Source organism: Electrophorus electricus, chromosome 24 (assembly GCF_013358815.1).
Source record: "Electrophorus electricus isolate fEleEle1 chromosome 24, fEleEle1.pri, whole genome shotgun sequence".
NCBI classification, from domain to species: Eukaryota; Metazoa; Chordata; class Actinopteri; order Gymnotiformes; family Gymnotidae; genus Electrophorus; species Electrophorus electricus.
This window is the reverse complement of record NC_049558.1, coordinates 9336127-9352601: the sequence shown is the minus strand read 5'-3', so window position 1 is coordinate 9352601 and position 16475 is coordinate 9336127. Positions and strand designations below refer to the sequence as shown.

The window sequence follows — 16475 nt, the reverse complement described above, 5'->3', positions numbered from 1 at the left end:
GGTGTTAATAAACCTCTGTCTGTCAAGGAGACTTGCCTCAGCATCCTGCTTCCTCATCGCTTCACACAATCACTATGAGTTAACTGTTCTTCAGTGGCCTACCTAATAATAAGCTCTAAATCACAGCGAGCACCTTTGGGATATGGTGGAGACTTACAGCAAGAGCATGATGTGGTCATGTCAATATTGGATCATCCAAGCTGCACATACAGGGGTCCCATAAGTATGGTTTTCCTAATAAAGTGACCAGTTAGTGTGACTGTATATGTGTGTGTGTGTGTGTGTGTGTGTGTGTGTGTGTGTGTGTGTGTGTGTGTGTGTGTGTGTATATATGTTTATTATGCTGTGCCAGTTAGATGATTGGGAAATATGCTTATTGTACTGAGAAAGTGTAAGAGAAGGAGAATGGTGGCAGTGAGCATGAGTGAATGGAAGGTTTACTTCTTGGCAGTGAGACCTGCTAGCTCAGCATCCACCTCCTCCTCAGGCCTGAGTGGATGCCACTGGGCGATTGGCCGCCGTGGATTGGCGATCATGTCTGACCAGTGCCTCAGTGCTGTTCCTTGTGCTTTGCTGCCCACCCAAATCTTCCCAATGGCATCGTTCTTCCCAATTTTGTCATAATCTAGTACTGTGATCACAGCTTGAATTTTCTGCAAATAAAGGGAGATTGCATGAGTTGAAAAATAACAGAATACATGTAACGCTATGTTTTAACTTATGGTTTAAAAATACAAAAAAAAAAAAACTGTATTCCATTAGAGCTACAGTAACAGACAGCAATTGCATTACAAATAAACTTTTTAAAAGACGCTTATTTGTAGGATTACATTAGATAATAAAAATAAATAAATAAATACAGTGAAAACTGTAGAGTTGCTCACCAACTCTGCTATTAATATACCATACATGCTAACAACATTTTCTGTATTTTTGATATTTTTATAGAATGGACCATTTATATTCATAATGCTCTGCAGCTTTTTTTGTGCTTTTCAATGAGTGAATTATGCTGAAATGTTGACAACTCAGTGAACTCTACATTTTATGTTAAAGGAATTTGAATTGGGGATTAGCTTGCTGATGGTGCCCAGTTCATTTTGATATATTTATGTCATGGGACGCTCCCCCTCACAAGTTGCGTGGTACGGCCTGCCACGTGCAGGGGGGTTCACCTTGTTTGTGGCCACACCTTTTGTGATTGCGCGCACCTGCACGGGGTTTAATGTCGTGTTTATTTAAATCTCAGCTAGTGTGTGTATGGGGTTGCTCATTATTAGTCTGCTGTTATATGTAAAACATGTATGTAGTCATTGTTAAGTGTTATTGTGATCTGTGTTTTAAGTATGGAAGTCATATCTTTTGTTAATATTGCGTATGAGTGCCACCAGTGTTGTTTGTGTCTTTCGTTAATAAATGTTTCACTTTATCGAGGGAGTCTGTGCGTCCTGCTCCATGCCCATCGGCACTTGGGCCAGCAGAAATGTTAGATAAATCGTGTACCTATAATCAGTATAGGTGGCAAACAATATGCTCTTCATTACTCAGTGCATCCATTTGCAAAAGTAACATAGATAATAACATAAGTAGTAACAGATGCAATATCAGGTAATTGGTACAAATTATTTTGAAAAATACTTTAGCCTATAGTTGTCTGTGGTCGCATTGTTTAATGAAGAGAAAAGCAAGTTAGTCTAAGTATAGCTAAGCTACCAGTTATGAACACTTTTCTCAAAAAGGTCTAATACAATAAGGAGCTTTCAATTTTACCTGCATCTGATCCTGTGGTATTTCAAAGCTGAATGATTCATTGTAGTATGGATTCAGCGTGTTTTTCTTTACTGTGGTCTTTTTCTTCTTTAGCCGCTTGCCATTTTGGAGCAAATGGATCTTTACATAAGGATCTGCAACCATCCACAAAGAAAACTCAACTATCTTCAATCATCTTTAATCTCATGTAAAGGTTTCAAGACAACATTTATATTGTACACATGATGCTATTTCCCACAATGTTATGAAAAGGCAGTGTGTCAAACTAAGATCTATCACAGCTGATTTTCAAGAAATAGGCTGCAAGATTTTGTGAGCTCTTTCTTTTATGCGTGAAAATAGCAGTATCAAGGACTGGCAGGAGGAAATGCATACACAGAGAACAAGAGAATTAAAATACTGCAGAATCAATATGTGAGCATTAATTATGCAAGGTTACAATTAGGAATGGTGCACTAGGGTAATATTAACAAGCTGCACCAGCTTTGTTCACTTGACTGTTTTCCAAATAAATTATTATTTTTTTGAGACACTGAAGAAATGCTTTTGCAGTCAACAAATCTAATGCTATTATTTTCACCCACTCTCTGGACAGAAAGAAATATTTTTTTTACGAATATGTGTGCATATACCTGAGAGGCCACCCACATCCATCTTCTTCAGATTTTTAGCCTCCAGGATGCAGATGGTAAGTTTCCCAGCAGTGGGCACATAACGCAGAGAGACGCAGATATCACCTAACCTTTCAGGCTGTATGCATTTGGTTTTAAGACAGAATAAGGAAAAGTGAATTGTTATTACCTTTCAGAATAGTTTTTGGTTCAGTTGACAATTTAACAAATCCAAATGTATATGCATATTTTATTTCTCCCAATGTTATTCACAGTTCCACCCAGTTTGAGGCCTCCTCAAAATTAATTCATTTAAGGAATAATGAATTTAACGAATACACAAACAGATTTATAAGTCAAGAAACTGAAGGCTAATGTATGACATCACTATGCACATGGAGGAGAGTGGCATAATTATTGTTGCTTTCAAGTCCTCATTGGAAATTCCTACTTACTAATTCAGAGGTCATAATTATTACATGGTATGCATTCAAAGATTTTTTGGTTGCGGGGGGGGGGGGGGGGGGGGGCAAATAGACAACATGTGAAAACTCCTTTTGCTTTTACTTTTGTTTTTGTATCATCAAAAACAGGAAGTTTATTTTGCCTTACTGAAATAAAATGAAGCAATAGGACACACATTAGGGTGCTTATGATTAGCATTGTTGCTATTCCTCATCAAAATAAGTTCAAGTTGTGTATACAAGCCTGAACTGTACAGGTAACATGCAAAACTACTTTTAATAATCTTAACATTTTTACTGTCTACTGTAGGAACATAATCCATACTTGCAGCCACCATGAATTTGTTACTGTTTTTGTTACTGAGTTTTTTTACTGACATGCCCCCAACTTGGAAATTCAGGCCATACTGAAAAATTGCTACTAGTTTCTCACTAGTAAATACACCATTTTGGTGGCGTTCATTTACATTTATGGCATTTAGCTGACACATTTATCCAAAGCGACTTACAATTCTGACTGAACACAACTTGACCAATTGAGGATTAAGGGCCACAGAACAAATGTGATCATTTAAGCATAAGGCATCTTTCACCATATTGCTATTGTAGAAGTATTGATAATGAGATGAAATGGAGATGACTGCTAAAAAAAAGTTACCTCCTCTTTCTCTGCACTTTCCAGGTCTCTCCACTGCTCAATGGGCTGGGCCAGATCTAATGTGTTCATTGGAATCTTCACCTCACCAATCACGTCATGTTTGGAAAAACGGTCAAAGTCATAGACAGACATGACGAGGGTCTTCCCGCCCATCTCTTGGAAGGGAATCTGAATGGAATCAGTTGTAACATTTTCACTAATTAAAACCTTGTGAAATATTTTGTCCATGCGTTCTGTGCATTCTGTACATATGCTTTTTTTTTCTTGTCATGGATTTGTGTTTCATAGTAAGTCATGACATAGACATATAAAATCACTAGAAAAACAGTGGCACTAGAATATGCATCAGTGACTCTGTGACTTTTAATGAGGCTGTAATGAGCTGGAGGTGAAGATCGAACACACTTGCGAAGTGCCGGCGCATTGGAGGTTATGTGAAATGGAACTCACTAGGGATACCATAACGAACGAGACTAATAGAATATAATTAATAATAGATTTAATAACAGAAACATACAAACAAAAGAGCAACAGGCTAATAAGATGATGGCAATAACTGGGTAAAGGGCATAAACACTTCGGGGAAACTAACAAAGAATAACGATGATAAATTTAACTAGAACTAAAGGGGAATACACTGAACTGGGTACTTAAGATCGAATAACAAAAACACAGGTACGTGGAACTAATAAGGAAAACCAGACAACACTTGCATACATGAACAGGGAAAGAGACACCTAAAGGAAGCTAAGAGACAAATACTCATGGAGCAAACAAGTTAGACAAAAACATAGAGAGAACATATTGCATACAGCAGAGAACTAGCGAATATCAATAGGGAAAGTAACATATACTGAAAGGGTAATGAAACATGGAACGAGGAACGAGAATCTAGTGAAATATACCAAAACACATATGTGCGAAGGAACAAGGATAAACAAGATCTAACCAGAAACAACATTACCAAAACAAACAGAGACAAAGAGACAATGAATGACTGACAAACAAGAGATGCAGGAACGGGGTTTACATAGGAATGCAATTAGGGACAAACTCGGAACAGCTGGAAACAAAGGCGAGGAGACACGGAACCATGGAGACTGACGAAAACCCGGAAGTGACTCGTTGCTATAGAAACGGGGTATGCTCCAGTCTGTGGACATGACAGTGGCAGCATCACAGGCACATATATGTTTTACTTTTGGTTTTGAAAAAGAGAAAGACCAAACATTTCATTTTTTATACATATGGCACATGAATAAAAGTACTGCATTTCTGCAGTTCTATTGGTGCAGGGAGGCTTTGCTTGAGCACTGAATTCCCATATAAGTTTTAAGAAACAGAATGGCAAAATCTATTTATATTTCTCTCACAGATAAGAGAACAGGACCAAATCAGATCATTATTGGCTGTACTTTAGAGGAACATTAGATCCCAGAGGAGGCCCACTGAGGCATCAGGGTGTTACTTCTGCATTAACCTAGCTAGCTGACCAGAGAAGACCTTGTTGAGGAAAGGGGGCATGCCTTAGCACCTCTGCCAGCCAGAGACGGATCCTGATAAAGAAAAGGGTGGCCACCACATTGGAGGGATGCATGGTAATGCTGTGCCTGGGACAAAACTGCCCAGGGATAAAGTGCAGGGAAACTGAGAGACAAAGATAGAATACATAGTGAAAACCAAAGCAGGGATCAATGACCAACCAACTAAGGTATAAATACATAGAATAATTAGGGGAATGTGAGGCATGGGTAACTATGTAAGTAAGATAGACCACCATATTATTTTGCTACCTTTGCTAGCTAGCTAGTTAAGTAGTTATATGTTAGTGGCTATGTATACTACCTAGCTACTTGTTTCTGATCTCAATAACACAAAGTATATTAGCTACAATTATGGAAAGTTTACACATCCAACTGTATGAGCCTGTATCTGGGATATTTCAGTTCTCAAACAAAACTTATTTTAACAGTACAAACTAACAGCTTGTTCAGGATCCTGTTAAATATGAATGTCAACCATGCCCATTGCTCTATTGTCATTATTTTGTTTTTCACAAAACCTGCTACACTTTTGGCTGTGCAGGACCATATCTATATTTCCTGGGGAAGAATTTTGAATTTTAGAGGCATACTGTATTAGTTAATGTAAGATTACTGAAGTTGGTTTGCTTTACAGCACTTGCTTTTGTGGGATTTACATTTGAAGATGCTGACAACAGAGTTTGCGGTTCATGGTATGTCGGTTCCATGTACTGAACTCTACTTATTCAACTTATATCAAACTTATTCAAGTCAAGCTAAAAAATACAGTTTTCCATTCCATGGTACCCTTTTTATATATTTTTGTGCTTGTACACTTACACAAAACTTGCACAAAAACTTACATGCTGCAAAGTTACATCAGACACAGTACACATCAGAATGAATAATACTTTTCTCATCTTTTATGACTTGCCTACTGGCAAGTTTGACATGCCCTCACAGAACATATAGCAAGCACTGGAGCTCATAAAGAGTTTGTTCATTCTCTAGCCATGTCAAGAAAACTCTGTTCTGTTATTTGTGGATTTGAGATGTTTAAAGCAAAGTAGCTACTAGGAGTGTTCAAGCCTGGAGTTGCTGGCTGTAGCAGCTAATCTGTAGATGTAGGATTCTCAGCTAACAGTCTAAATTGACAATTAATCTCAGTGTGTTTGTTAATCAACCACAGAGTCACTTTGACCTACAATTGTGTGGAAATATGACAATATATTTTTCTATTGCTAGATGTCAAAGAGTATTCAAGTTTGGAGGAGGATTTATGATTACAAGCTGTAATGTTACAGTCATGGCCAAAAGTTGAGACTGACACAAATTTTGGTTTTCACGTTTACTGCCTCAGTTTTTTAGATCCTTTTGTCTCTCAGATATTTATATGCTATAGTTAAGTACAATTATAAGCATTTCATAAGTTCTTTTTTAAATTATATTTATTGACAACTACATCCAGTTTAAGCAAAGACTTAATATTTACAGTGTTGACCCTTCTTTTTTAAGACTTCTGCAACTTGCCTTGGCATGCTGGATATCAGCTTCTGGGCAAAATCTTGACTGATGGCAACCCATTCTTCCCTAATCAGTAGATGGAGTTGATCACAGTTTCTGTGTTTGTTTGTCCACCCTCTTTATGAGGATTGACCACGGGTTCTCATTGGGATTGAGATCTGGGGAGTTTCCTGGCCATGGACCCAAAATTTCAATGTTTTGTTCACCAAGCCACTTGGCTATCACTTTTGCCTTGTGATATGGTGCTCTGACATGATGGTAAAAGTTGCTCTTGGAAGATGTTTTGATACCATTCCTTATTCACAGCAGTGTTCTTAGGCAAAATTTGAGCAAACCCACTCCCTTAGATGAGAAGCAACCCCACACATGAATGGTCTCAGGATGTCTCACTGTTGACATGACACAGAACTCATGATAGTTCTCACCTTCTCTTCTCCAGACAATCATTTGTCCAGATATCCCAAACTGTCTGAAGGGGGCTTCATTAGAGAAAATAACTTTAACCCAGTCCTCTGCAGTCCAATCCCTATATTTCCTGCAGAATGTCAGTCTGTCCTTGATGTTTTTCTTGGAGAGAAATGGCTTCTTTGCTGCCCTTCTTGACACCAAGCCATCCTCCAAAAGCCTTCGCCTCACTGTGCATGCAGATACACTTACACCTGCCTTCTGCCATTCCTGAGCAAGCTCTGCACTGGTGCTGACCTGATCCCATAGCTGCCTCATCTTTAGGAGATTGTCCTGGCACTTGCTTGACTTTGTTGGGTGCCCTGAAGCATTCTTTACTGCAATTGAACCTCTCTTCTTGAAGTTCTTGATGATTCAGTAAATGGTTGATTTAGGTGCTATCTAAGAAGCCATTTTGATGTGATCCGATGCAATGCAATTCAATGCAATTCAATGCAATTCAATGCAATTCAATGCAATTCAATGCAATTCAATGCAATTCAATGCAAGTGTTTCTAAGGAGGTAATCCTGGTTAACAGAAGAAAAGCACCACCACCCTTTTAAAGCAACCAATCTGCCCTTCTAATCAGCATGACAGAGTGATATCAGGTGCTTATCTCCATTAACACTTTCTCCTGATCTAAAGAGAAGATCACTGAAATGATGTTAGCAGGACATTTTGTAGCAGGGCTGAAATGTAGTGGCTGAAATACAGTAATTTTTGTGTTTAAGTTAAATTTCATGGCAAGGAATGTCCTTGCAATTAATTGCAATTCATCTGATTACTCTTCACACTCTAATGCTAATTAATGCTAATTCCCACCATAAAAACTGAAGCAGCAAACTTTGTGAAAACCAAAATTTGTGCTAGTGTCAAAACCTTGGTCCACGACTGTACAGTTTCAATCCTTTGTAGACTTCTGGTAACTGTTTTGCTAAGTTTCTAAAACCCTCAGTATTTGTACACATGTATTATGCTGAATTCTGCCTGCAGAAACATGCATGTCTGTTTGTGAGACTATGAAAAACTCAGAAACCACCAGACACTATAATTATTTCTACCACATCAAACAATGGTGTTTACAGCTGCTTAGAACAAAAGAGTCTGTCTGCAAACTGCAAACGTGCAGAATGTGTAGGACTGCTCTGGTGATTGACCAATTAGAACAGAACGGGGGGCTTAAAGTCAAAGTCATATTTATTTATATAGTGCTAAAAAGCACTTTAAAAAAAGCAGCCATTGTCACAAGGAAAAATTCCCTAAGAGGAAGAAACCTTGACTCAAAGGGTGGGCTCCATCCTGCTATGTTTGACACTGGACACCACATTAGCAACAAGGAAAACAGTACGGAGTGAAATAAGCAATGAGAACAAATGAACAATGGAAGTCTATTCTGGGTTTCTTGAACTTCCAGTTTGGGTTTGATGAATGGACATCTGTCCATAATTCATCTGGCACAAGAACATCTGCCCAGGGAGACGGAGAAGTGGGTGGCTGGGATGGAGGGCGGAGAAACCACTGCAGCTGAGACAGGTTGAGGCTTATCAACAGCATGACACCAGGAGCAGATGTACTTCGGCAGAAAGAGAGGATAAATTATTAGACATGTCAACACTAAAGAGTGTAAATTAGAGAACTATAATTTGCAAGCATGGACTTGAGATATATATATATATATATATATATATATATATATATATATATATATATATAATATATATATATATATATATATTTTTTTTTTTCTCACAAAGTAACAACTTGCCATTTAACCTGCTATGATGTCAAATGGCAATCAGCCAGTAGTAATGTATGGCTATTTTAATATAATCTTCAAATTGTGATGTTTAATCTATTATTTAATAAGTGTCCACTGTTTCTTTATTCTTTGCCTTACTCATTCCTTATTACTTGGCATTATTAATCCTGATCGATTTCATGTTGCTTACCTCATGTTTATTGTAAACAAAAACCACTCCTAATTGTCTTTACTAGAAATCTTACATGAACCAATTATAAAATACAAAATATATTAAAATTACAAAATATATTAAAGCCAGTAGTTTGTAACATCTAAAAAATAAGGAATTAAACTGACTATCCAATTGCTTCGCCCATCCTAAGGTTTTGTGCTTTGTTTACAAACTTAAATCTAAGACTATGAGGTAGAAATTGGTAGTAAATGTATACTTTTCTTTTGTTTAATTGATTTGTGGTGGATCTTACTAGAATGTCCTACATGAATTCTTTTCCCCCATCGTGAAAACAAAGCTTATTGATTGTGCATGAACCAAGGCATGTCTTTTCCCCACTATATACCTGAACAGTCAGATCCCATAGTCAGACTGAGTACAAAGTGTTCATCAGAATTTGCTCATCACATCTGATATCAAGCAAGCTTGCCTTGCTGTGTTGATTGTGACTGATGTTTCATCACATGTCCAGCTATAAATCATTCTAGAATCATCATCAGAAGCAAGGATGGGCTGCATGACCACTGAAACCCAAAATTCATAATTCTGAAAGGCCTACCTGAATGGACCTAGGATTCTAACCAAGCCAGCTCCAGAAATCCAATCCCGTGGATCCCAAGGTAGTTTGACATGGACCAATGTGTTGTAAGGACAGGTGTTTCCCTTTTATGTTACCAGTTGGTATCGATAGTAATGCTGCTGTTTATATATCAAAATTAGATCAATAACTCTTTCCTACCATGTGCCGTCCTATAATTAGTTCTCCCTCAGGCTGCTGCTCAGGTTTCTCCCAATTTTTCCTGTTATATATGTAGTCATGCTCTCTTACCACACATCTTGTTTGGTTAATAAGTTTCATTTTTTGTTTTGTCAGTAGACTAACCAGTTGGTCCTTCTCACAGGTTACATGAAGTGTTTTTCTTTTCTTTCATTGCTTCCTTTCTTTTATTAAGTAGCTACTTTAGTCCACCATGAATCAATTTTGTGTTAACTTGTGTTTGCGTTAGTTTATTACATTTGATTTAGAAGATTTTAGAAGACTCAATACCTCTGGTCATTAGTAGAAGCTTAATCAAGTATTTTTATGCAGATTCTTCTAACTCGGTTTATTTAATAAACATAATCTATATTATAATGCTTATGAACCATAAGTGATATCCTCATTTTTGGCAGACAAGAAATAACCACGTTGAAAAAATCATGTTATCAAACTGGTGACTTTCATGTGTTGAGACTGAATTAATAATAATGAATAAATTAATTAAAATGACAATTTTCCCTGTTAATCAGGGTGGTGCCCCAACTATGATTGAAAATGTATTAAAGTATTAAACCACTACAATAATTACACAAAGCTCTTTATCCATTAAAGATGGTGTGATTGAGAGACCAACAAGGTTTGTTACATAGTGAGAGAGCATAATCCTGGCTGCCTGTGGGTCTAATAGAAGCACTTGTGTTTTGTCAGAATTAAGTTAGATGATATTTGTCCTCTGGTTTGGCTGTGACATATAACTGAGTATTATCAGCATGACTATGGAAACTAGCACAGAGTTAACAAATAATTTCACCTAGAGCTAACATATATTTAAAAAAAATCAGCGTCCCTAGAAGAACAGATCCCTGTTAGTGTGTACTTTGTTGTTGGTCATTACTCGTTTTCCCTGAGAGGGCTCCCTATGACCAACATCCTGGATCCCTGGATGTGGGGAGAGGACCATAACCAGAGCTTGTGGCCACACCGGAGCAGGAGGAAAACACAGTCCGCTCCAGCCAAGGAGGGGAACCCTCCTGGAATTTCTCACAAGGGGCTAGCGCTACTGAGCCAGGCTCAGAGGGAGCTGATTGGCTCCTCTGGAACCACTATGTGGGGGGTCTACCCAAAGCATGGGAAGAGGACTGCCTCAAGGGTTTCACCTCCAGGATGGACTCTGCCTGGGTGGCTGGCAACATGTGGGCTGTAGTCCCTCACAGTACATCCGTACCCAGGGCTGACATGCCCCTCTGCATGTTCTGGACATTTATATGTGAGTGCCGTTGATGTTTATTGTTTCTCCGTATCTTGTGTTACTAAATTACTTTATATGTCAAGAGATATCTGTGCTTTCTCCTCTTTGCCCTGTGGCACTCAAGCTGTCACATTGGCTTTCTTAGTAAACTATCTATGTGTACATAATTATTTGGCAACTATTAGTGTGCAGAATTATTATGCAACTAGTATATTACAGGTTTAAATATCGCCTTCACTAACTGTCACACCTCTACAATATTAATCTTAGTCATATTTCATGGTGAAAATGTATATCATTAGCTACAGGAATTACTACCTTAGACAACCTATGCTTGCCTAAAACCTTAAGATTACCTGCAATATCCAGCGCCTTGGCCCCCAGTATACAGCTAACTACTGCTGCTCATGTCCATAAGTAACTTAATGTTTTGCAATATGGAGTCCACTTTAACCAGAGCTCTTTCATTAGGGTTCTCACGGGGTGCCGTGTTGACTGAGACAAATCTGTTGGGCACAGGAATGAAAGGGGTGTGGTGCCCTTGTGGACGAACCGAAGCTCGGCTATTTTGCCATCATGTTACCCATTTGCCCTGCTGTGAGGGCTGTGATGCCAGGGCTGAGGGTTCATTAACTTTGAATAATGCACCCAAAACCTGTACTTATAATTACTCAATATCACATTCTACACTTTCTAAAATTTGGATGCACACATCTAGCATTAGAATGTTCTCTAACAACAGAAAAGAATAGCAAAACATATTGCATTTTGCACACTGAAGAAGAATGGAAATAGTCATGATCAATTTTTTAAAATGTTACTTACATTTTTAAGTAGTTCTTTTGATGTTTTCTTGAGACCTGATGTTGTCCTATTGTTTCTTCTTTGCAGAGGTTTGTTTTGTAGACTGGTTGGAATATATGTGCTCCACATATAAGTGCTCCAAATATCTCATGAAGTAGTTTGATGTTTTGTCCATGTAATTAATTTCAGAATTGTATGAAGCTACAATTATGAAAAATCTAATAAAAATCTAGGGATAGTAGTGTCAAAGCAGCAGCGTTTATGGGAAGTTCACAGCGCATTGTACACAAATGCTAATGATGCATTAAAAACTGTTAATGACACAACAGCTCTAACAGAGTATTTCAAACAAAGAGTGAAATGTACAGTATGATAAAAATAGTTTTTGGAATATTGAAGCATGCCTCTCTATACTAATAGACTCTAATTATAAACTTACAAACACTGAAAATGAGCATAATACTTCCCCTTTTATAGGTTTGTAACCAAGAAATGCAATCAATTGTTATAAACACTACAGTTCTACATTAAATTTATATATATATATATATATATATATATATATATATATATATATATATATATATATGTATGTAAACTGTGAAAAATTATAAAAATTGATACATTGCAGTACTCTAAAATGAAAGGAGGTCTTTCTCTAGCTTCTTATTGTACCATTAAGAGTTCCAACTTTGTAGATTAAAGGTCTGTTTGGACACACTCTGCCCTTTTGCTTGAGGACAAATAGAGAAACATTTACATGGGCACATCAGACTACAAAATGTCTTATTATCTGGGAATCCTTTAAAATAATGCATGATGCTTTATTGTAACAAATAACATACAAATTGTATAGTGGTAGAAAAAGCTTGGGATTACAATTATAGCTTTTGACACACTCTATCCAGTGACATAGATGTTGATCAGTAAGACTGCATGTGTGCTCCCAGAGAATCAAACGCATGGTCTTAGTGCTGATTGCTCCTTAATATCCTGTACCAGCTGAGCTACAGGCTGAAAATTCTTTAAAAAAACTTTAAAAAATAATAATGAAAGAGTACTAAAATAGCAACTGATATTATTAAAAATATATAGTCAGCAGTGAAGCCAAAGTTTTTCTCACCTTAAAGTTGAAAGTTTCATTAAAGACAGGGTTGAGGGTCTTCTTGTGCACTTTGGTATCAAACTTTTTCTTCTTGTCAGGGAGAATGAAGACTTTGACATATGGGTCAGAAGTGCCTCCACTGTCCATGGAGAGGAGATCTGCAGCTTGCAAAATGCCTACTGTCAGCTGTGAAATGAATAGATAATCTTAATTTGACCCAATTACAAGAAATGAACAAAGAGCAATATGTTATGGGGTTCAAACTAGCTAAACAAAAGGTAGTTTAGGTGCCAAAGAGCTGTAGTTGGGCAATAGTAGTGAACTTTATGTTCAACTGTGTTTCCTAATAGCAGTAGTGCCGCTACTCTTTAAATACAGTAGATAAACTATTTTGTAAAAGGAGTAGCAAATAATACATTTTATTCAAAAATTAAATATTTTTAATTTATTGTTATGTAGCTTCTTGTCAGATGATTTTGATTTTGTAGAGCAGGCTAATGTAAAAGTAGCTTTTCAAACTTTGTGAAGAACATGCAAAAGAAGTGGATAAAGCCTTCAAAATTGTTTAGAAATCATTTAAGCATAAATCAAGGGGTAGCAGAGGAATTTATGAGTATGTGTAAAAGAAAAGAAAAAATATTTGTTTACATTTTCTAGCACTGTGTTTCCAAAAGAGTTTCCCATTCCCACACAGCCCTCACCAAGTGGTTTGATATGGTACAGTGTGAAACTGGGTCAGTCCAAATAGAAAGCGAACCAAAAGAATAAATTCCACTTTGATTCAGACTAGGTAAACAGACTAATAGTCCTTTGGTTCAATCAATGTTTCTCTGTAAAGATTCAGGTGAGTTTGTTTGGTTCATTTCCTATAATGACCATAAACAAGTTTCATAGTTGTGTACTTAGCACAAAAGTATAATCTGACCTTGTTGTCAGAGAAATCATAATCTAAAGAAAACTGTAGTTTGCCAAGTTTCTCCTTTTCTTTGGGCTCTTCTTCTTCTTTCTCATCCCCAGTCATCCCTGTGTCTATGTCATCTTCATCATCGTCATCATCCTGTTTCTGAAAGGACAAAAGGAGAGACTTGCAAGAGGAATTATGGCTTTGAGTTATGGTTAATTGACAACGTAGTGTCAGGTTGGTCAGTCAATCCAAATGTTTGTCACTGAGTCAGTCAGTCATGGGCAACCCACCTGCCAATTTTTCACCTTAACTGAAGTATGCCAGATGTTATACCAACCAAATGTAATTAATACCATGATAACACTAGCAGAAACATGACTTGATTTCACTTTTCCTTTTATGACACCATTTTGCTATGATTCATATTTTTTGAGGAATGTAAATTTAGAAAAGCAGAAAGGAATGGATTATTGTCTGGAAATTGTAGAACCTACTCCCCTAAAACTAATTCTATTTTTCTTTGTGGCATGAAAAAAAACCACATCTAGTCAACTAAGATTAATAAAAAAATGCACAGGGGTAAATAATAATGAAGCCTGCACAGGAAATTATGGAAGCCTAAAAGTGCACAGATTAACAAACTTTAAATAACTCTTTTTAAAATTAATTTTTGTAAAATTGAGTAATTGATATCATTATCACAAGATAATAAGTATTCCTATAATTTATAACTTCTTTGAAATCTTGGGATAACAAAATTTTATTAACAACAATTAATCTGAGATCTACTGAGATTTACTGGCACATGCCATAGACCTATTGCCATAATATTTTATGACACTGAGTAGTGTAGTAGTGTCAGCCTTAGTAAATAATTTGTTCAAATAAATATTTGGGGATTAATTTGAGACAACATCTCCCATAAAAACATGGTCATTCTATACTTCTTCTGTGCAATTTCATACAAATCCAGCATGACAAAATAGCAAATTTAAGTAGTGGGAGTATGTGTGACATGCAGTCTCATGAGTTGGTTGTATTTTAGTCTTGCATCAGAGATTTCTCATTTAACAAACATTGAGGTTTCATCCTAAACTAAAGGATGAAACTAAAGATACTAAGTAGGCTTTATGAATCAATAAATTGCATGTGATGTTAATGGGATTATTATCAATTTAGAATCAATTTATCAATTTATTAATGTTTTATAAATGTTATTATTCTGGATGCAATTATACCAAGTTATTTAAGTGTTTCTAGCTAATAGATATACTTATATCTGTAAGCAGTGTGATAATTGATACATAAGTACATAATACAAAATGGCTGACCCCATAATTTACAAAAAAATGGATCGCTGTGGATCACTGCAGCCTTGCCTCTGCACCCCCCAGCCCTGCTGCCGTATATCACAACCGCACCCCTGGACCCACCAGTTCCTGTTCCTGGAGTGGAGGGAGCCACTCCATGTATCCCCATGCCTTGTGCCAGGCCTGTCCCCCTGGTCACTCCTCGAAGCTCTCCTGTGTCTTCTACTGCCTCCACCCCTGGGTTCCTGCCCGTATTGCCTCGGCCTGTGTCTCCTGTTTCTCCGTTATTGCCTGCTCCTGCTGCCCCATTGTTTCTGCCTTCTCTGTTGCCTGGTTTTGTTTTTGCACCTGTTGTGGTGTTTGTCCCTGTGCCTGTTTCTGTACCCATTCCAGTTTCTGTCTCCCTTTGTTTCTATTCCTGTGCCCTTCCGTGTGTCCGTTCCGGTGCCTGTGTCTGTTTTTGTTCCTGTTCCTTTGTCCCTGGCCTGGTCTGTTTTGCATTCTTGTAATCCTCATCCTCCTTCCCGGTACTCTTCATCCTCATTCTGTTTCTGTTGGTTCTGCTCCCACTTCTGCGTCCGCTGCTGCTGCTGTTCCTGTCACTCCTGTTCCTTTGGTTCCTGGATCTTGACCTCTTCAGTCTTCTCCTGTTGTCCCAGTTTCTGTGTCTGCTGATGTTCCGGTGCCTGCTCCTCATCATGTCCCGTGTTTGGTTCCTGTTTCTGGCCTGTCTGCTCTTGTGTCTCATCTGGGTCCTGTTCCTGTGCCAGCGTCTTACCCGTTCTGTTCCTGTTGGTGTAGTACCCTAGTCCTGTTTTTGGTTTTGATGGTCCCTGTGTTGCGTGCCTTGTGTGGGGGGGGGGGGGGTACTCACAATGAGTCCCTCCCATGTTCTGTGTTCTGTGTTTTCCCTGTCTTGTTTAGTTCCATTCCATAGTTTTATTTTCTCCTCCCGTCATTTGATTTTCAACACCCATCCCTCATTTAGTTCATGCATTTAAACCCTGTTTTGATCCCTGTGTTTTGGCTGTTTATTGAATGTGTTGATGGTTGTGTATGTTTATTCTAATGGTGGCTTGTGTGTGGGTTTTTTGTACTCCATGCCTTTGTGTTATCCTAGCCTTCATGTTTCCTAGTCTCTGTTTTAGTTAGCCTGCTTAATCTGTGTGTTTAGTTCGTCGCTGTTTGTGTTTACTCATGTATCCTAGCCCTCGTCTCATTTGTCATGTATTCCCATGCTCTCCGTGTTGGCTCTATGACCCTGGACTGCTATAATGACTCTGATTCTGGATTTGCCCCTATTAAATCTCGCCTCCTTACCGCACATTACACCTGGTAAAACTTGCCTCTAGGGTTTACATTAACCATTTGTAA

The 16475-nt window shown here is 37.8% G+C and overlaps 1 protein-coding gene across 6 annotated transcripts in view; it reads right to left on the bottom strand.

Moving 5' to 3' along the window:
- Nucleotides 1-298: 298 nt before the first annotated feature.
- The window catches only part of syt2a (synaptotagmin IIa), a 57586-nt gene continuing 41409 nt past the window's right edge, over nt 299-16475 (bottom strand). For 5 of the 6 annotated variants that reach the window (XM_035522451.1, XM_035522452.1, XM_035522450.1 and 2 more), the window contains 6 exons: nt 13813-13950; nt 12906-13073; nt 3504-3671; nt 2403-2520; nt 1771-1904; nt 299-653 (listed from right to left, as the gene is read on the bottom strand). In XM_035522451.1, coding sequence (XP_035378344.1) covers nt 438-653; nt 1771-1904; nt 2403-2520; nt 3504-3671; nt 12906-13073; nt 13813-13950 — 942 coding nt within the window. In that variant the 3' untranslated portion in view covers nt 299-437. The remainder of the gene's footprint in view (nt 654-1770; nt 1905-2402; nt 2521-3503; nt 3672-12905; nt 13074-13812; nt 13951-16475) is intronic. The other variant, XM_035522449.1, reaches the window with a different exon arrangement.